This window comes from Lontra canadensis, unplaced genomic scaffold (genome assembly GCF_010015895.1).
Source record: "Lontra canadensis isolate GAN:19392208 unplaced genomic scaffold, GSC_riverotter_1.0 scaffold1, whole genome shotgun sequence".
Classification (NCBI taxonomy): Eukaryota; Metazoa; Chordata; class Mammalia; order Carnivora; family Mustelidae; genus Lontra; species Lontra canadensis.
This window is the reverse complement of record NW_022630995.1, coordinates 164,629-185,481: the sequence shown is the minus strand read 5'-3', so window position 1 is coordinate 185,481 and position 20,853 is coordinate 164,629. Positions and strand designations below refer to the sequence as shown.

Below are 20,853 nucleotides of genomic sequence, written 5' to 3'. Positions count from 1 at the left end.
GCTAATCACCAAAAGATGAGAATTGGGGAAAAATGACCTATCGGGACCCTTTTTCTTCTTTTCATTTAATACCTTGAAACTTGGGTCATCAAACTTAATTATGGAAGTTCAGCTGGTACTGACCTCAGCAAGATTCTCTGAAATTTAGCATTTCTTTCTTCAAAGATGATGGATCATTGTGCACAAGTATAAGCCAAATGCATTACCTCTCTGTAGTGTTTTAGCAAATTGAACTTTGTATGAAGGCATTTCTTTTAAGCAGCCTTTGAAAAATCTATTGTCCTCAGGAGATATCTATTCACATATGTCTAGCCTGTTTTATCTGTTGGCTCATAAACTGGTACATGGAGGGCAGGGAGAGACTGAAGGGGCAGGTAACTCCAAGATCTCTAAGTTTCCCTTAGCAAACAAGGGAACTTAGAAGTTTGTCTTGGGTGGCCATAAGCCAAGTAGATCTCCGCACCTGCCTGCTAGTCTTAGTTTATATTAAGGCCTTAACTGTGTTCAGTCACACACACAATCCATATGGTGTCAACACCTTACTTTCTCAAGGCTATGTCCTTGCAACAGTTTCCACTGTGGGAACAGTAGGCAAAATGTACAGTCCAAGGATGGGAGTGGGTGAGGAACCTTTGCTTCAGTCCAGCTGGTGGCCAACCAGCAGTCTTGTGCTTTCAGGGACTTCCTCCAGTAGTTCATTTGTTGGTTGCATTTAGTCTTTATCTATGTTTTAGGTGATGTTCTAAATGCTCTAGTGATGTTTGTGGTTAAAAAAAAAAAGATTGTATTTATTTATTTGAGAGAGAGCACAAGGTGGTGGTGGGGGGCGGTTTAGAGCGGAACAGAGGGAGAGGGAGAAGCAGACTACCTGCTGAGCAGGGAGTCTGATGCGGGGGTCGATCCCAAGACCCTGAGTTCATGACCTGGGCTGAAAGCAGATGCTTAACCAACTGAGCTGCCCAGGTGCCCCTGTTTATGGTTATTTTTAAATTAGGCTTTAGACTGCCAACCTATTACCCCTCCTCCTGCCCGTTAAGACACCACAGTGCTTCTTAGGTAACCAGTTAAAAGAATCCCAACAGAAACTCAATAATTGGTACAGAGCATCCCTGCTGTTAATGTGGGCTTCATTAGCACCCCATGGTAACTAAGGCATGTTATAGATAAAAGATAGTCTTGATAATAGCTATGAATTTGTTCTGTTACTTAGTAAAATGGTCAAAGTGTGTGTTCAGCATTTCATCCAGTGAGTAAAACATGAAAGCTTCATTTGATGTATAAGCTTCGTGGAAAATTCTCACAATTAAGGAAAAGACGAATACAAAAAACAATAAAAGCTCTCTATGCCAACTTCCACTTAACCAACTCACTGGGTTAAACTGTGAGTTAAACTCAAAATCATACTGAAGTCCAGGACTCTTCAAATCTGTTGAGTTTTGCATTGCCAAGAGGCAGATGTTCTGTCTCCAGACCTGTGTTAGTTTTGTCTGTCACTGTACTGATGAAGTATGAGAATTAAAGTTATTCTTGCAATGAAAATGAAGTAAATGCTTTTGAAAGACTTGCAAAAAAGAAAAGAAAAAGAGTCAGATTAGGTGTGGTTAGGACAACTGAAGAAAGCTGCAAGTAGGAGGGTGCCGTGAAATGAAATGAAAAAAAAAAAAAAAAAAATTTTGTACTTGGGTTGCTTTTCAAAAGTTTCTTTAAATTCTTCACTCTTAAGAAACTAAAACTGGGAATTGTAAAGGTTAAATCATGTATGTGATTTACACAGGAACACCAATATTCCCACAGAGAAGTTCCTAGTCCTACAACAAAAGGTTGACAAATGAACGTACAGTTCTGCTTCATGTTGCAATGAAATCTCCGTGATAGACGTATGTATACCGATACACGTATGTACCATTTTTGAGTCCCATTTTAACTGGTCTTTTCAGCTACTTGACCAGCTGCTGATCTCAGACACACTGCATTACCAGGCTTGTTCTGTACTCAAATTCTGGATTCACTCAATTTTGTGTAGAGGGATCTAGACTAGGGAGAGAGATTTGTGCTGCATTACAGTTCTGCCGTAATTAGAACTACCAGATTTAGCAAATAGAAATATAGGGCATGTAATTAAATTTGAACTCCAATTCAGATTCAATTACTCATTTAAACAGTAAGTTTTTAATGTTGTTCAGCATTTTATCTGGCAACTCTAGCCATTTATCATAACTTAAAGAGCAGGAAATGCAATGACTTAGATAAAAATGAAATACATTTCATATTAACTTTAGACATCTTTTTTCTGTTGTGAAAATAAGGCTAGTCTTTCTTTCCCACTTCTAAAGAATGCTATAGAAGTTTAAAAGTATCATTTAAGCTTTTCCCTCAACAGTTTTGTAAAAGGAGCAAAAAAGGGTGGGGCGCCTGGCTGATTCAGTCGGTGGAACATGCAGCTCTTGATCTATGGTTGGGGGTTCAAGCCCCATGTTGGGTGCAGAAATAACTTAAAATCTTTAACAAAGGCGGGGAAGGGCGTGGACAAAAAAGGTTATGGTTTTAAAATAAAGTGCTTTAAAAAATAAATGTACCAGAACTTATGTATTACTGCAAATACCTAAACATAGTATAAACAATATAAATGGCTTTACCCTTCAGCCAATTAACAATGTCCTTCTGGCCTGAAAGGATCAAAACGTAGGAGACTGTGGATATTCACCGGAACCCTTCATTTTTTCAACGTCTTCATCTGTTTCAGGGCTGCTTGTTGTGGATGCTTTTTCTTGATTACTACTATCAGTATCTGTTTTAGATGGTTGGTCTTGTATCTCCAATGGCCGTGACTTCTTGAACTGCCATCCATCATCGGGATCTAAAGCTTTACGTTTAACCATTTGCGGCGCACCACTAGCCGCACTGGCTTCAGGAATGTCCGCGTATTCTACCGTTAAGGTCAAGTTGTCTATCACATCGAGTTGGTGGTTGGCAGTACAGCTACTTTTAGAAATATGCCTATTTTTCAAGGAGATAACACATGAATGAAGAAATTCACAATCTGGAAAAAAGGTCCGTAAAGCTTGACAAAGAAAAATGTTCTCCTGAGGGTCTTTTTCGATGTTCTCTCCTAAACAAAATAAAACAACCGTTCAACATACAATATTTGTTCTACAAAGCTTTTGTAGCAATCTGTTTTTCAGTAAAGTTAAAAAGACTTTAACTGAATGGTTACATCAAATCCTCTAAATTGAGAAAAATGGCGTGCATAATCCCAAATTCTAATTTGTACACCACTATATTTTAAAAGAAAGTTTAAGTTGTATTTTTTAATAGCAATATAGTCTAGCTACAAATACCTTTATTCAGTAGGATTTAAGAGTATTAAGAAAACAATTATTTTTAACCCTAAGGCAGATGATCAGTTAGCGTAGTCAGCTCACCTGTAATTCACATCAGTGAGAATTTTTTTTAACGCATGGAAGGTAGTGATGTGTGAACTTTTTACTTACGTGCTGCTTGAATTTGTGCCTGTTTTCTTTTTTTAATTTCCCGTTTCAATCTAGTTACGTCCTTTAGTAGTTTCTCTACTGCTCGCTCACTGTGTTCTACTTTCTTGCATATACTCTGCCAAATAAAAGAATTTAAGGGCATGGATAAAATTCAAGTTGTGTACTACAGTCTAGGTTCACAAAGTACAGGAAATCCTTTGTGGTACACAGTATCAAGTATTATTAGCCTTTATAAACACTTTATTTTGCTATTTTCTGAAGGAACTCAACAAGCATTTATATGGTGCTTTATAGGTTATAAAATGTTTTCCAGATGTAGTAACTTCCCATTTATACACAGCTTTATCACACCAGTTATCTGCTTGATAAGACACAAATAAAAAAAATATTTCAGTCACTTTGGAACAAAAAATACTACAGTATTTTGAGAGATGCACATTTACTGCAAACATTTAACATTAAGAAACTGACAATAAGAAAAAGTAACTTATTTGTTATGAAAAAACTGTTACAGATTTTTAATTAGTATATAAGAAATGACTTTTGAAAAGCAGACTGCCCTTATCAGTTATTAAAGTACTAGTTAAAATACCCTCTGACTCTACGATTTCATTTTGGGAATGTATTTTAAGGAAATAATAAAAATTTATATAAGATGTTTCTTGGTATACTTCAAAAGTAACTAATTTCTAATTATAGGGTAATATGTTGTTGCATCTAGTTTTAGAATGTTACTTTTTTACTTCATGCTTAGTTTTAAAATGGATATATTTTAGGATTATCTGCCCAGCCTATTTCTCACCATCTTGTGCACCATGTCATAAAAGTTTAGCAGTAACCCCTTTACCAACTTTCACCCTAACTGACCCAAGCAGAGAGAGCACATAGCCAGCAGACAAATCCCAATCTTCTGAACAGATCTTAATGTTTTTCTCTGGTTAGCCAGTGAATGAACAAACAGATCTGTAGGTACTATGCAGGAAACCAATGTGCAGACACAAGGGGAAAAAGTAAGTTCTAATTTAAAAGTTCTAATTTAAAAGTAAGTTCTAAAAAGTAAGGTACTAATTCCTTCCTGAAGCTCGGCTGTTTTCTGTCTACAGTTCCTGTAACATACCTCTGCATTCCTTGTTTTAGGCCAAGTTAGTACTTTGACATAAAAGTTCTAATATATTGCTGTATGAAATACATAGCCATTAAAAAGAACTAAAGAATATGTAACAAAAATGCTTATTAATGTTTTTGAAATGAAAAATGCTTCATGACGTTAAATAAAAATCATGGCAGAAATTTGTAAGTTTCCATCATTGTCGACTATGTAAAAGCATTTATATATTAGGGAAAAACTAGAAAATATGGCAAAGTGAAAATAGTTATGTTACAATGATGGGATTCTGGATGTTTCTGTTTTCTAAAATTCCCATATTACCATTCACATTAAAAAATAGTGAGCAATATTAGTAGTGTAAAATGTATTAACCTCACTTCTCTTAATTTGCCTTATCGATGAATGTGGTGGCCAGGGAATATACTACTCACATCTCCATTTGGGAGAAGCCTAGTTGACTAAAGGCCCCAGCTACCATCATTTTGGGTCCATTACTGAAGCCACGCTTCCCCTAGGCTGCTCTTAACCAGTGACTGAACACAGTGGGCTATTAGTACAAATCCATTCCAGTAGGAAAGCTTTGCTCGGAGTCCTCGGCAACCTGGCTGAAACCACTCTGGCCCTGCAGTCTAAAGCTCTCTCTACCCAAATGTCTGTCTCCTTTCTCCGGTGTCAGACTCAGCATTACAACTCTCTTTGCCTGCTCCTGCTCCTCCCCCCTGTTATCTTTCTCAGGCCTAATACATCTCTTACATGTCTAATCCCATCTTGAGGTCTACTTCTCCAGCTGATTCAATGAGATAGAATTTAGCACGGTGGTAGATTATTTTGTTCTCAAATACTGCTTCCCTTTTTAGGGAAGGAATTATATATAATATATATTAGGGAAGGAATTATATATTCTATTTATATATATTTATACATATATAAAAAGGATTATATGTATCCCTATCTATTGCCATGAAATAGGGATACATAATCTGGCCAATGAAGTGTGAGTGGAAGTGACCTGCCAGCTCTGAGGAGTTTTAAGAGCTGTTGTGAAATGACTCCGCTCTCTTGCTCTCTTCCCTTGTCATGAGAAGAGCACGGCCCTCATGTGGGTACTCTTTCAGTCTGGATCCCGAATGAAGACAGCACTTAGAAGAGTGCAGTTGCAGCCAGGATATAATGTAAGTGAAACTAAACTTCAGTTTTTGTAGGCCACTGACACTGAGGTCTTGTTACTGAACCTAAACCACTATAAAAATACAACCCTAATCAAATGCCAAGTTATCCCTAAAGATCTCAGTTATCGATTTGATAGGACTCTCGAAGTAGTCCTTAAGTGTTTGATATGTTAACTTACCTTTAATTCCTCTTGTAAAGAAGCATACATTTCATTTATTTTATGTACCTCCTTTAAAGATCCATCTTCTGTAAAAAATTCAGAGCTGCAAAAATTAGCATTTTGTCAGGCAAATATATAGAAGTCACTTTAATGCCACAATGAAACATATATCCGTAGTTGAAAAGATTCTTTTTACTCATTTTGTAGGGACCATATTTCGTGAACCCCCTTGTTCACGGCAAAATCAATCAGAAAACTTAGTTCATTTATCTTCCCATTAGCAGACTTCAAAGTCTTTTAAGTTCTATTGCCAGGACTCAAAAGAAGGTAAGTAAAAATAAAGACTGAAAGGGGAGGGGGGAGAAAACGGTTTCCTTCCTGGCAATGGGGACTGGGGACCAGTCAATTTAAAAAATATTTTATTGAATTTAAGTCATCACTGATTGAAAGAAACATTATTTTATATAACAAAAAGGAAAAAAAGGAAAGAGCTAAGGCATAGTTTATAAAATACCCCAATTTGAGACGTAAAACTCTGCATCTCAGAATCAATGAAATGTGGTATTCAGTTTCTATAAAAATGGTTAATCCTTGTGGGGACACAAAAGTAAATAAAAATTGAGTCCCTTATTCTCAGTTTCCACTCTCCGTTTCCACCGGGACTATAGCACTCTATAGTCCCAGTGTAATTTCTGACATTATTCCCTTAAAGAACACAAAAAATTGGCGTGCCTGGGTGGCTCGCTGGGTTAAGCCTCTGGCTTCGGCTCGGGCCATGATCTCAGGGTCCTGGAATCGAGCCCCATGAATCTCCGCTCAGTGGGGAGCCTGCTTCCCACCCCCTCTCTCTGCCTACCTGTGATCTCTCTGTCAAATAAATAAAATCTAAAAAAAAAAAATCCACAAAAAAGTTACAGTTCAGTAGCCTATACAGTATGAGTGAATCTTGGCTAAAGCCTCATATTTTTGTCATTATTTAATATTCAGTCTAATTTCATGCCTTTATAATCTAAATCGCGGCCTTAGAAAATTATTTTGAGACGCTGTTTATTCTTAGAGTACATATGTGGACTTGCACAGGATGTGAAACACCCTCCTTTTTTGTATATTATAAATGGACAAGTGCTAGAAGGAAATACGGAGAAAGTAAAAACACTCTGGTTTACGTGTGTAAGGTGGTCATTAGTTCTCCTTTCGTTTTTATTCTGTGTAATAAAAAATAAATTTCAAAACATGAACAGGAATAAGTTTAGTGGGAAAGCAGCTGAAGAACCTCACCTGTGTGTTTTTACTGCTCGGCTAAAACCAGTGGACTCACAGGAACCTGACACAGTTTTATAACCCAGCTGTTCCGACATGCCCAGATTGGCCACCACTAACGGTATCCTGTGAAAAAGTCTGAAGAAATAAAATTTTAACTTAAAGTGAAATATTAGCATCCACCTATTACATACCTATATAAACTTACACATATTATATACAGAGTACCTTTCCCCTGTAAGATTAAAAAACAACAAAAAAACCCCATTCTAAACCACTTACCTGAGATAGAATGTATTGACTTGAGGCAAATGCCTTTTAAAAACCGTGAAATGTGCATTGCGTAAGACAGTTGTGTGAATGGCTATTTTAACATGTAAAAATAGGCAGAATTGTTGAGATTTATCCTGTCTTCCATTAATAATAAAATTAGTTGGTATTCTTTTACTTAATCCTCATATTCCACGAGAATGTTATATAACTTGGGGCCGGTGTTAACTCATTTTGGTGGGCCATCAAGAATGACCTTGCTTCCTTGCAGAGTTAGAGAAAAGCTGCTCAAGTACCTAGGCTTGGTTCCACGTCATGTCCTTCTGCAACCAGTTCTCTACCTCGTGGGAAATAATAACAAATCCTCCGTGCCAAAACGCATGTCAACGTTCCATACCGGGCTTCTAATTTCCTTATCTAACCTTCATTTTCCCATCTATAAGAGACACGGCAGACCAACTTTGGAGGGTTATTGTGACAAACTAATGCAACAATATTTGAAAATGTTTGGTAAGAGGCTAAAAGTAAAATGAAAGCATTGGGTATATTTTTCTATTAACTTAAAATAGCCAGTGAATGGCCAACACTGACCCCTTCTGAGGCTTATATAAGGCATGCTCCAGCCGGTGAGTAGAGCAGCTTTCCGTTATTATGCTTGGTGTTAACAGCAGGAAAACAAGTTCCTGGCTCGAGAGATGATTTTGTAAGTTTTTGTGAAGCAGTCTCTCTCTGAATGTCATGATCTGGTCTGAATGACGTCGGAATTTGTACCAACCAACCACAGCCTGAGAGAAAATACAAAAAAATAATCAGGTGTATACCTTAATGGTTATAATTACTGTGTGTCTTACTATCATAATTAAGCAATAAAGTTGACAGCCTTACAAATGGCTTTCTTAAATTTAGCAAGATTTGGGGCATAGATAAAGCACAAACTTCAATATACACTTTACTCTTTTTTCTATTTATTTTTAAAAATATTTTATTTTTAAAATAGCAAATACTCACCCAACTGGACTGAGCCACCCAGGCATCCCTACACTTTACTTTTAAAGTACGCAAACTGATTTATAGTCATTCAGTTACATTATAGTCCATTCAGTTACATGGCTACTATTTTAGTCAATACAGAGAAAAAAAATTCCTAACTTCCTCTAGCTCCTAGAGGTATTTGCTATTTTAAAATCTTAGTTTTCAGTCAAAATTTAAATGAAGAAAATGTCAAGGAAAACAAGTTAACGCCCTGTTTGGGTACTTGGTTTGCTAAATAAGTAAACTGAACCCAACAACTTTTAACTGAAATTTATATGGAAATGATATCCCCTCCCCCACAGAGCAGGTTTCAAAACTGAGTAAGATCCTATGAAATGGTTTTATAAACTGTAACATCTGCTGAACAAATTTGTAAGTATTACTAAATTTTTTTAAACTGGAAAAATAAATCTCATTCGCTGAGAACTTGGTAATTATAAGATGAAAGCAACAGCTTTGCTTCGAGATCTGTGTATGACGACTTTAGCAACTAAGTGTTGTATCTGTACATTTAAACTGAGGAAATTAAAATGAGTTCTCTTCTTTTTAAAACCAAAAAATTTTTACAGGTACATTTTAAATGTAAAATATAATGTAATTTTATAATAAAATGTAAAGTAAATATTAAAAAAAATTTTCATCAAAGGATGGTTTTTAAATTTTACTGAATCTACTTTTATTTTCAACTCAGAGATCAAAATGTTTTAAGAAGGGAACCCTCCCTTCCTCACCATTTTGTATTTGGAAAAAAACCCTATTTTGATCACTCAACAAGTCTTAACACCAAGTATGTGTAGAGGGTTCAAATGAGGTTCTATATAGCAAAGTGCTAGTAACTCCAGCTATGTAAAATAACAGTAATGAGTTAGGTCCTAGAATAAATGGTACTGGGAAGGTGTGTGGTAGGAATATAGAAGAGGAAGAGATCAATGCTAATTAGAATAGTTGAGGAGGAGAACAACAGTAATACTTTGAATGACTAGTTCTGCTCTCAGAGCACAATTTTGAATTTCTGAACAACAAGACTTTCCTCACCTGCTTATAGGACATTGTGAAGATAACTGTTGCTTAAAAATTCTGTTAAAGTATTAGATGTTTTTCAGGCTGAAAATAATACATGTAATACCAAACAAAAGTAAGTCAGGGAATACCTTTTTGACACTTGATAATATTTTCTTCAGTGCTTGCTCATTTAGTTCACCAGAAGAATTATAAAAGCTGTAAAAGCCAAAATTAAAAGCATTTCAAATAGGCTAAAAATATGATTTTACTAGCACTTTTAATTTTAGTTACTCCTTACCCAACCAAAATCCATATACCCACTTGCTGGTCAGATCAAGTTCTAAAAATAGTAACAGAGAAATTTCTCAAATTAACAGACTTAAAGTGGTAGAAATGTGAGGCCCATAAACAACAAGAAAGGAAAAGGAATGGAGAAATTTCAAGAAATAAATTTGGGCATCATATTTTCTTAAGCCTAAAACAAGCTATCCATTAAATATAAAAAGTTTTAAAGTCTACATAGCCAGTTCACAATTCATTCACAATCTGCTTATTAAAACTTTTTTTTACAATATTGATACATACAAAAGAACGTATGAGTAATGAAACACAACAACACAAAGTTTATTGCTAATTCCAAAAGCTATACTTCTATTAAGTTGAGAAGCACTTTAGGTGCTGGTCGTTCTGGGATTTTTTTGAGTGGGGGGGGGAACAAGGTGTTTAGATATTGTTTTAGTTGTCTTTGTTCTGTTGGAAGGTCAAAGATGTAGGAAGAATTGGAAGGATAATTCTAAAAGATTCTAAAGTGTTTACTTTCAGCTTTCTTCCTTCTCCAATAATAGGGGTTGCAGATAATATTCTCCTCTTTTAACATTCACTGAAATCAAAAATATTCTTTTCTATGATGGTGAAATACCCGTTATGCAAACTCCTTTGTAAACAATATTCACTGTAATAAGGCTTTTACTGGTGGTTCTAATCTGTACTGAAAAAATTTAGGTATGTCAAACTGAAAAAAATATATTCTAAATATAAGCAATGTTTTTTGTTTTTGTTTTTTTAAAGATTTTATTTATTTTTATTTATTTGACAGATAGAGATCACAACTAGGGCAGAGAAGCAGGCAGAGAGAGAGGAGGAGGCAGGCTCCCTGCTGAGCAGAGAGCTCGATGCGAGGCTCGATCCCAGGACCCTGGGATCGTGACCTGAGCTGAAGGCAGAGGCTTTAACCCACTGAGCCACCCAGGCACCCCTAAGCAATGTTTTTTTAAAAAATTTACGACTTACATTAAAAATTTTCCACCCAAAATTTTAATGGGAAAATAGACAAAATGGAGTGTTCCAGCTATCAAAAGGGGATTTCCACTGATCAAACAGATCCCTGCACTTTATCTGTTATTGTAACATGAATACTCTAAATACAAGAGTTTATTCCTGTTATTTCTCTAGCCTGGTCCACTTCCCACTTCTCAAAATGGGGCATGAGGCAATACACCAGGTATATAAGAAACAACAGGATAATAGTATATACTCTGTGCAAATACTGATTTTATGTGAAATTCCTGGGGAGGAGAGGCACATTTTTATATAGAATGATACTGTGCAGAATTCATGTTAAACTGCATAATTTTTTAAGTGACTGAGTTTTAGGCTTCAGTGGACTGTTTTCCAGATGTTTCCTCTTGATTCTTGGTAAGTGATTCGGTGTTTTTCAATGGAAACCTTTGAGAAACAATGTTATTAGAAAAGGGTTGGCAAACTTCTCTGTAAAGGGTCAGAGAGTAAATATTTTAGGCTTTGCTGGACACAGTCTCTGCTGCATATTCTTCTGTTGTTCTTTTTGTTTTTAACAACCCTTAAAAAATACATTAACTATTCCAGATGGCCCTATAAAAATGGGCCATACTTTGCCACCCTCTGTATTAGCACATAAAAGTGGGCATTAAAGCTTATCCAGCTGGGAGTCCAAGAAGTATGGTATCAAAATGCTTTAACATGTTTAGCTCTATTATTCAAAACAAGGAAGCGACACCATGGTATGCTGTTGGGAGCAGAACTGACGAAATCCTCATTCTTCTAGTTTCTGCTCTACTGCTAACCAGTTCTGCGGCATTTGTTCTATCATGAACTTTTTAGGCCTAATGTTTTGCTAAGGAAAAATGAAGTGTGTAGAAAACTTAACTGAGTGACAGCCTTTTCTGGTGGTTCTCCTTATGTCTCCTTCCCCTTTACAAGGCGAAAAGGCTGAGGCATGGGTTTCTCATCACTGGATCAGACGGGCTTCCTCCATTATAAGGCTCTATTAAATTGTTATAATTATTTAGGGCAGTTGCCAATAGACACTGAATCACTTTTCCTTTTCACTCTTCATTCCTAATCTTTTTGCAGGTCAAGAGTCCTTAGGGAAGTACTTTTTATGAGTCTCCACCAAGAATCCCTCATTCAGCAAGTATTTTTGTATGTCCACTGTATGCAAAACACTATCCAAGATCTCCCTCTTTCTGGTGCAGCAGTTTAAGACCACAAGAGGCCTTGACTTCTGTCATCCCCTATCACAGATCTTCTTCACTCTTACCGTATGCTCCACTGCCATTCTTACACAACCTCAGTGTATGTACACTGTGACCATAAGACAGTAACACTGATTTTTCAAGTACAGTTTATGTAAATCATAAAGTTATTTCATTACAACTACACCATGCTGTGATTATAGGTGTTTATGAAAATTCACTTATGTGTGTACTTTTCTATATGTATGTTATACCTCAATAAAAAGTTTTCAAAAATACCATAGCCTAGCGGCGCCTGGGTGATTCAGCTGGTTAAGCGACTGCCTTCCACTCAGGTCCTGATCCGGGAGTCTCAGGATCGAGTCCGGCATCGCGCTCCCTGCTCAGAGCAGCACGGAGCCTGCTTCTCCCTCTCACCCTCTCCCCTCTCATGCTCACGTGCTTTCTCTCTCTCAAGTAAATAAATAAATAAATAAAATCTTTAAAAAAAATACCATAGCCTATTAGAGCTACAGTACTATTATAATCTGTGTGACTAATAACAAATTTTCACTGTAGGAAGGCAATGGGAAGCAGGTTAGATAAAGAACCTAACCAGTTAACAGACAAAAGATGACATTAGATATGCGGTAAGTGAGAAAACAAGTGATGAAACAGGCTGAATAACAGAATAGGAAAAAGGGCTGCTGCTATATGAGAACGAGTCAGTGAGCTGACACTATGCAGTGAGGTGACTAAGTGTGAGAAAAGCAACCTTCTTGGTGAACGGGCAGCTGGGAGTCAGTGGAGACCGGCTAATGCAAGCACACAGCAAACACAGAGAAACAACTATCAGACAGGGCTGAAATGAACAAGTGGATTTTCAGGTATTTTTTAAAAAGCCTTTTCATTTTTATCATACCACCATGTGTAACTGATAATTAAAATGTTTTGTATGAAAAGTGACTTCACTTGCAGAGGGTAATTTTCACAGTGGATCATTTACTTGCTGTGACTACTTACCTGAAAAGCTGATAGCATGGAATATATTTCTGGATGTCTGGAAAAAAGGAATTTTTTGCTATGATTACATTAATATTCATTTGAATAGCATATATTAAATGAAGTACTTTAACATTATCTCATTTAATCCTCACAACAAACCTATGACACAGATGTTACATCATTCCTTCCGTTTAAAAGATGAGGTAACAGGCAGAGAGAATGGTGGGGCCAAAATTCAAACCCAGCGCCTCAGTCTTAACTTGAACACTACATTCCCTCTAAACAGGTTTCATAATGAACGGCAACACGAGAGATGAATTTAAAGTCGCTCTATTTTTGTTAAGTTCTAAAAAGGTTATATTCTAATTTTACCCAGTTGACAACAGCAGCAGCTAAAGGGATTATCTTCTACTATTCCAAGTAGTCACTTCATAAAAGATTCGTTAGCGCTAGCTCCAGACTAAGAAACAAGAACCCAGTGTCTTTTAGGAAGCGAGTTTTATTCTCGCCAATAAAAATACACCTAAATTCTGGTAGCTGCACATACTGTGCAAGAGAGAGAAAATTCTATTGCATAAGACATCACTATAAATCTTGTAGGAAATATCAAGATGAATATAATGTTCCCTCTAGCAGTTCAAACCATCAGATCTTCCAAAATTATTGGAGAACGACAAGAGGGAAACATCCACACCCGGTAACACAGCAACCTGCCAAGAGAACAAGTTCTGGGGCGCCCGGCTGGCTCAGCTGGCAGAGCATGCGACTCCTGACCTCAGGGCTGTGAATCGGAGCCCCACTCCGGGTGCAGAGATTAGTTTGAAAACAACAAAGAGAATATAAGTTCTTCCAGGCTTCCCACTCTTAGGGGTCCCTTCTGTCAAAAATCAAATCTTACCAGACAGCACTTACTGGGCCACTCTAACAACCATGTATTTCAGATAGTTTCCGTGACATGTCCTATTGTGTGTCAGATCATAGCCAGAGTACTAGAAATTTTTTTAGCCACTTAAATCAAAGACATCAGTTTGATTACAGAGAATCTGTGACTCTTCAGCTAGACGAGGAAAGCCGTTATCAGACTGCTACTGAACAATCTCTTCGAGTAAACATCTGAAGGCTGGAGACATCTCTGCATGTTTGTACCTGCAAGTGCCATCTTTAAAGAGAAAACTACATGAAATCATCATCTCTATGACTTTATGTGTATATTAATAAAAATAATTCAGTCTATTTAAAAAAGGGAAAGTGACCATCCTCTTTAGACAATTTTCTCCTAGCAAATGGATGTTACCCTCAGATAAACTCGTCTGAAAAAAACAAAACAAAACAAGACTGAACAGAAATAGTCTTACTGATAACTGACCAAACACACTCTGATGTATGTCTAAAAATGTGTATGATGAAAATCTCATTAACCAAAGCAGTGTAGTAATTTGCAGATCTTGGATTTTATTTGTTAGTCATCTAGTAATCCAACATTTTAAAATAATCTGAGCAATTACTTAAGTGTTCCTACAGCACTTGCCTAATAATACCCTGAAGTTTAACACTGGTCCCAGCACAATGGAGTTGTTCAATAAATGGTTGCTTAAACTCCTTAAAATATGTCTGGTTACCTGAGGCAGCATGTCACTTGCAATTAGGTGATAAATGCCCCAAGAGTTTGCTTTTAAAGTTTGTGTCTGGAGGCACCTGGGTGGCTCAGTGGGTTAAGCGTAGGACTGTTGGTTTTGGGGTCAGGTCATGATTTCAGGATCCTGAAATTTAAGCCCGCATGGGTTCCACGTGGAACCTGCTTAAAATTTTCTCCCCCTCTGCCCCTCCTCCAATTAAATAAATAAATCTTTTTTTTAATCATTATTTTTTTAAAAAGGTTTTATTTATTTACTTGTCAGAGAAAGCACAAAAAGGGGGAGCAGCAGGCAGAGGGAGAGGGAGAAGAAGACTCCCCAGGGAGCAGAGAGCCCAGTGTGGGGCTTGATCCCAGGACCCTGAGATCATGACCCGAGCCCAAGGCAGATGTTTAACGACTGAGTCACCCAGCTGTCCCTCAAATAAATAAATCTTTAAAAAGAAAGAAAGAAAGAAAGAAAGAAAGCTTGTGTCTGAGCTGAAAAAAACACCATTAACAAAGTAAAATTACAAACTGTATAAACATGTGTAACACAGGACAAAAGCCCAATTACCACACATTATAATGTAATTTACAAATCAGTAAGAAAAAGCAAAATAGCTTAGCTGAAATATAGTCAAAGCATGCAACAGGCCTGTCTTTTTCAAAAACAAAAGCTGCCCCCAAAGAAATAAACAACCTCATTTGTAATTAAGAAATACAAATTAAAGTTGTTTTCATTTATCAAATTGGCAAAGATTAAAAAATTGGACAATACTTTGTGGTAGCAACAGTACGTGCACCCAGGCACTTTTACATATTGTGGAGGAATCTTAAGATGGCATGACTTTTCCAAAGGCAGTGGTCTATAAGGAATCTGACTTTCCAACAGACTCAAGCATAGAGAAATATGCACTACAAAAATGCGTATCATTATACTGTTTTGTATTAACAAAAAAATAGGAAGTCATTCACAGCTGATTATATAAATGCTGGTATGTAAATACAGCGTAAATACAGAGCCATTAGAAAGAAGGGCAAATTATACACATTCATACTATTGTGGGCTAATAGAACAGTATCAGTGGAGATACTTATCTTGGAAATATTTATCCATGTATAGGATAATCCCATTTGTATATATATATATACATATATATTCACACATTTATATACCTGTGTATTGTTAATGAGCAAAAAGATACTTGTAAAACAGGGGATGCCGCAGAGGAGACTCTAAGGAGACTGAATTTACTTTATATACTTACTTCAAATAAATATGCTACATTTACATACACATGTAAATTTACATATATACTTCCATTTTTAACCTTTTAAAGTGGCAAACAAAAAAATGACAAACACGACTATAAACTGATACACAATCTTTCTGGAAAACAATTTGCTATTACAGATCAAGAACCTTAAAAACGCTCATACATTCTGACACCGTAAAACCAGCCCCAGGAATCTATGTATTATCAATGTAGAAAAGTGTTTAAGGATGTTCACTGTGGTGTAATTTATGAAAATGAAAAACTGGATAATTTATTTGAAGGACTGCTAAAGTCCCACAGCGAATATAATGCAGTTACCAATGATGATACTTAGAGACTCGTTTAACATGGGAAAGTGGTCATGAGACAATCTGATGTCATCATGCCACATCTTTTATAAACCACACCCCCAGTTTTGTTTTTCAAAATATGCTTAGAGGGGCGCCTTGGTGGCTCAGTGGGTTAAGCCTCTGCCTTCAGCTCAGGTCATGATCCCAGGATCCTGGGATCGAGCCCCACATCGGGCTCTCTGCTCAGCGGGGAGCCTGCTTCCTCCTCTCTCTCTGCCTGCCTCTCTGCCTATTTGTGATTTCTGTCAAATAAATAAATAAAATGTTTAAAAATATATATGCTTAGGAAAAAATCATACATTAGGTAATCAGAAAACCCCCTATAGATTTTTATGTTTCCTTTTCCCTTCTTCCTGAAAAAATAAGCTGCCATCTGCTGCAGATGATCCACCGCCCATCCCTCAACCTCTCTGCGGGTGGGTCTTTCCCCCAATACACTCTGCAAGCTACTTGGGGTTTTCAGTGATCTAATCAGTATTTTTTCAGTTCTTCTCTTCCAACTTTTCTGCACTATTTTATGTTTTTATCTGAACTGTTTTATATTTCTGGGGGGGGGGATTGCTTGCTGGGCCACCTTCCTGCAACTTAAATATAAACAGGAGCTATACCATCCTTCTTCTGCAGGGTAGTCTTACATACATCCTATGTCGCACACTCTTTCTTGCTTTATAGTAGACCATGGTCATAATTTTAACTGAAAAATGAATGCAACAAAATCTGCTTTAACATGCTTTATCTGTTTCTTAAAACAATTTAAAAACTCATTTATGCTGATCCCGTTCGTTCAGCATAAATCACCAAATATAAGAGACACAGAATAAGTGACTCACCAATTGTATAAATAACTTCAACATCATCCATTTGGGAATCAGTAATACTATTCTTGGCTTCACCTTTCACTTCCCCAAGGAGAAAACCTTCCTAGAAGGATAAAAATAAGCAGTATACGGAATAATGTGGTTGAATTAACTACTCAGTCACTTATCTAACCAATATTTCCCCAGTGTTTCACAATGCATACAAAATGTGGGAAACAGCCTCAGGTACCCAAAAGCAAGCCCAGGTGCACTTCCAGAATAGTTGGGAAACAGGAACAGCAGAGAGGCTGTAAATACCCCACCGGGAACACAAAAAGCTTAAGGCCAGAAACGAACACACAATATTTGGAGGAGGAGGAGGAGCAGTCAGCCTGGGGACAGACAGAGAAGGCTCCCGTTTCTGAGGAATGAAATCCTAGATGGGAACAGCAGCTTGACGTCCCCAATAACTAGTCAAAGACTGGATTCTGGAAGCCAGTGGCTGCTTCTGAGCTATGAAACGACACAACGGTTAGAGTCTGCAAATTAAAAACTGTACAGAGTATTAAAGGTCTGGAATTCAGCCTGATTTCTAAACGGGGAGCTGTGGGTCCTGCTCGTTTTTAAAATGCAGGCGTTTGCCACAACAGCAACGATGTCTTTGAATTTGGGGTTTTTCAATCATTTCACTTGGCACATTGAAAGACCCAATACGCTCAACAGACAATAAAGTATTTGTCTTCGTTCTAATGAGTCAAGAACGCCCCCCTCCCCTCCATCAACGAAAAACACAAGGAGAAGGTTTCAGTGATGAGTCTTGACCGGAGTCTCCGGGTGACACCCCGCAGTTCCACCGCGCGGGGCCGCGCACAAACCCCGGGAGAAGACGCGGGACCGGGCCCGGCTCACACGGCGGACGGCCGGCGGCTCCCGCTTCAAGCCGCAGAGACCCAGGGGCACCGCACTCCGCGGACACCGCGGTCAGGCGCTCCGAAGCGGTCCGCACCGCCGAGCCGCCCGGCGCGCGGTCCTGGCGGGGGTCCTGCCCGGCCCCTGCGGCTGCGCGCGCGAACGACACGCGTCCCAGCCTGGTGGGGACTGTGCCCAGAAACGGCCCCTGCGACAGCAGACGCCGAACCGCAGGCTCTGCCCGGGACGGAACTCTCGGATGCTGCTGCTCAGGCTCAGACTTCCCGGGCTTCTCGCAAGTTTCCGAGCCGCGCCCCGCCCTTGAGAACCCGCTTCGCCACTCGGCACGGGGCCGCGAGCCCGGCACAGGCACGACCCAGCGGCCCGCACCGGAGGAGACACGGAGGCGCTTCCGTCCCAGGGGCGCGTCCGGAGCGCCCCGAGGCCCCCGCACCGAGCGGACGCACCAGGTCAGAGGTCCTCCCGCCGGCGCGCACCGCCCCCGCGAAGCCCTCCCCGGCTGCAGCCGGCAGCGAGGCGCGTCCCGCACGAGAACCCCAGCGGCCAGCGGCCGGCGAACGCGCAGAAACCTCCGGCGCCGGGAACCCTCCGTGCGCTCGCGAGTGAGCTGCGCCCGAGGAACGGGGACCGCGGGGAGCGCGGAACGGGGCGCGGGACACGTCGGTCGGGCGAGGACACAGACATGGGTCAGAGGGGGCGGGGCTCGTCCCGCCAGAGACCCGGCGGCCGGGCGCCCCCGGGACGGGCCCGAAGCGGGAGAGGGCGGGGCGCCGAGAGCCCGCGGGGCGCCGTCGGGAAGCTCGTGGGCGGGGACCCGAGAAACGGCGGCGGGGACGCCCATGCGCGGAGCCTCTTCCGAGGCGACGCCAGAGCCCGCCTCGCCCGGCGGCTCACCGTGTCGGAGTCGGTGTTGAGGTGCTGGAAAGCGAGCGCGCCGAGCACAAAGCCGGAGAGCACGGCCGACGTGCTCTCGCCTTCCATGCTTCCGCCGGCGCCGCGCCGCGAGGGGGTGCAGGGGCGGGGCGCGCCGAGCCCGTTCCTCTGCGTCGCGGCGGCAAGGCGGGGCCGGGCGGATGGGCGGGGCCGGGCGAGCGAGCGGGTGGGCGGGGCCGGGCGAGCGAGTGGGTGGGCGGGAGCGGAGCGGGTGGGCGGGGCCGAGCGAGCTACGGAGCGAGCGACCGAGCGGGCGGGCGGGGCCCGCGTCGGCGCACCAGACGCTGCGCTCACCGCGGAAGAAGCGAGACCTTGGAGGCGCGGGCGCCCTCTGCCTGCAAGGGTGCGGCCAGGTGGAGGGGGTGGGGGTGGAGGGGGTGGAGGGGGTGGAGGGGGTGGAGGGGGTGGAGGCGGTGGAGGGGGTGGAGGGGGTGGAGGCGGTGGAGTCGGAGGGGCTTCTTCCCAGGCGGAGCGGTCGCCGTCGCGGTCGCACCGGGGCTTCGGCTTCAGACTCCGCGCTCAAACCGGACACGTGTTGGGACGCGGCTGCGCAGCACCGTAACGCGCGTTTGCGTGGCTGCGGCCGGGCGACCCGCGGCGCGCGTGCACACTGCGCGGTACGAGCGGCGCGGACGGGATGGACGCTCTGCTGACGGGATGGACGCTCTGCTGACGTCATGGCAAAAGCCCGAGGGAGGTGTCGTGCGCACAGCCGCGGAGTCCGTGACCGTCTTTTACTCCCAGGGGCTTCGGCCCTGGCCCCCGTTTCAGAGGTCGCGCCCGCGTCTCCTCCAGAGCCTGCCCCGATGTGCGCCTGTGGGAGCGCGACGGCGCGGTTTCTCCGCAGCTTGGCCAACTCGTAGAGCATCAAGGCCTCGGCGTGCTTTCCGGAGCTGGCGGTGACGGTTCCGACGGCGTCTGGCCGCGGGAGCTGCCTGTGGGGTGCGGAGGCGGTGGCGGGGGAGGGCAGACGCGGACTGGGCGACACGCCGCGCGCGGGTGCGTGAAGCTGCGTTTCCTGAGGGCGGAGTGTCAGACTCAGCTGAGGGGGTGCGGCTCGGTCCCGGGTCTCGTGGGCGTCCTGTGGGCCGAGTCACACCACGCGGCATTGTGTGTTTCTTACGTGAAATTAAGTTTCCTGCCTTCATTTTAGCAAACCGCTCTTCGTATGAAAACATCTTTCACATAGTTTCTGTCTTACGAATGGTCACAATCTAGAGGATTGAAAAATAAAACGGAAGAGTTTTCCACGAGACCAGAAATAAACCCTCAATATAAAGTCAAATAATTACCAATAAAGTGGCCAAGACCATTCATTAGGGAAAGGACAGTCTTTCAACAAGTGCAAAAGAATGTTAGACTCTTGCCCGACACCGCAGACAGCAATTAGCTCAAAACGGATCAAAGATGTCAAGGTAAGGCCTGAAACTGTGCTAGAAGAAGACATAGGGGGAAACTTCACGGCATTGGATTTAGCGATGATGTCTTGGATGACACCAAAGGCACAAAGGAAAAAAAATATGCAAATTGTATTTCATCAAATTAAAACCTTTGTCAAAGAACATGATGGAGAGAGAGAAAAGGCAACCCGCAAAATGGGAGAAATATTTGTAAACCATATATCTGATACGAGATTAATCTGAATATATATAAAGAATGACAACTCAATGACAGTAAAACAACCCAATTAAAAAAGGAGCAAAGAACGTGAAAGGACATTTCTCCGAATAAGATATACAGATGGCCAATAAGCACACAAAAATACACTTAACACCACTAATCATTAGGGAATGGGGGCGCCTAGGTGGCACTGATCATTAGGGAAATGCAAATCAAAACCACAGCGGAGATACTGCTTCACACGCGTCAGGATAGCAATGGTATAATAAAAAGTATATTTAGTTTTTGTCGCTGCCACCAGGAACAGTGCCCCTAAAACTCTTAGAGTCTCCAAAGTGTTA

The 20,853-nt window shown here is 41.0% G+C and overlaps 1 protein-coding gene across 3 annotated transcripts; it reads right to left on the bottom strand.

Annotated features, from left to right (window-relative positions):
* Positions 1 to 60: 60 nt before the first annotated feature.
* ABRAXAS1 (abraxas 1, BRCA1 A complex subunit) lies at positions 61 to 18,988 on the bottom strand. 3 transcript variants are annotated; one of them, XM_032876103.1, is made up of 10 exons: positions 18,854 to 18,988; positions 17,063 to 17,153; positions 13,009 to 13,045; positions 9,643 to 9,709; positions 8,051 to 8,244; positions 7,208 to 7,327; positions 5,948 to 6,032; positions 3,492 to 3,606; positions 2,707 to 3,109; positions 61 to 771 (listed from the first exon to the last, which is right to left on the bottom strand). In XM_032876103.1, the coding sequence occupies exons 1-10, from the start codon at positions 18,938 to 18,940 to the stop codon at positions 768 to 770; spliced, it is 1,203 nt and encodes a 400-aa protein (XP_032731994.1). In that variant the 5' UTR covers positions 18,941 to 18,988; the 3' UTR covers positions 61 to 767. The 3 variants fall into 3 exon arrangements, with proteins under 3 accessions (XP_032731994.1, XP_032731906.1, XP_032732069.1); XM_032876015.1 differs by lacking the exon at positions 61 to 771 and having other exon boundaries at positions 2,574 to 3,109; XM_032876178.1 differs by lacking the exons at positions 61 to 771; positions 13,009 to 13,045; positions 18,854 to 18,988 and having other exon boundaries at positions 2,574 to 3,109; positions 17,063 to 17,150.
* Between the last annotated feature and the right edge of the window lie 1,865 nt (positions 18,989 to 20,853).

Coding starts and splice junctions, on each gene's coding strand:
- ABRAXAS1 (XM_032876015.1), bottom strand. CDS start 18,940: ATGGAAGGCGAGAGCACGTCGGCCGTGCTCTCCGGCTTTGTGCTCGGC. Junction 8,245..9,642: donor TATTATCAAGTGTCAAAAAG/GTATTCCCTGAC, acceptor ATTTTCTCTCAG/GCTGTGGTTGGTTGGTACAA. Junction 3,607..5,947: donor CTTTACAAGAGGAATTAAAG/GTAAGTTAACAT, acceptor TTTATTTGGCAG/AGTATATGCAAGAAAGTAGA.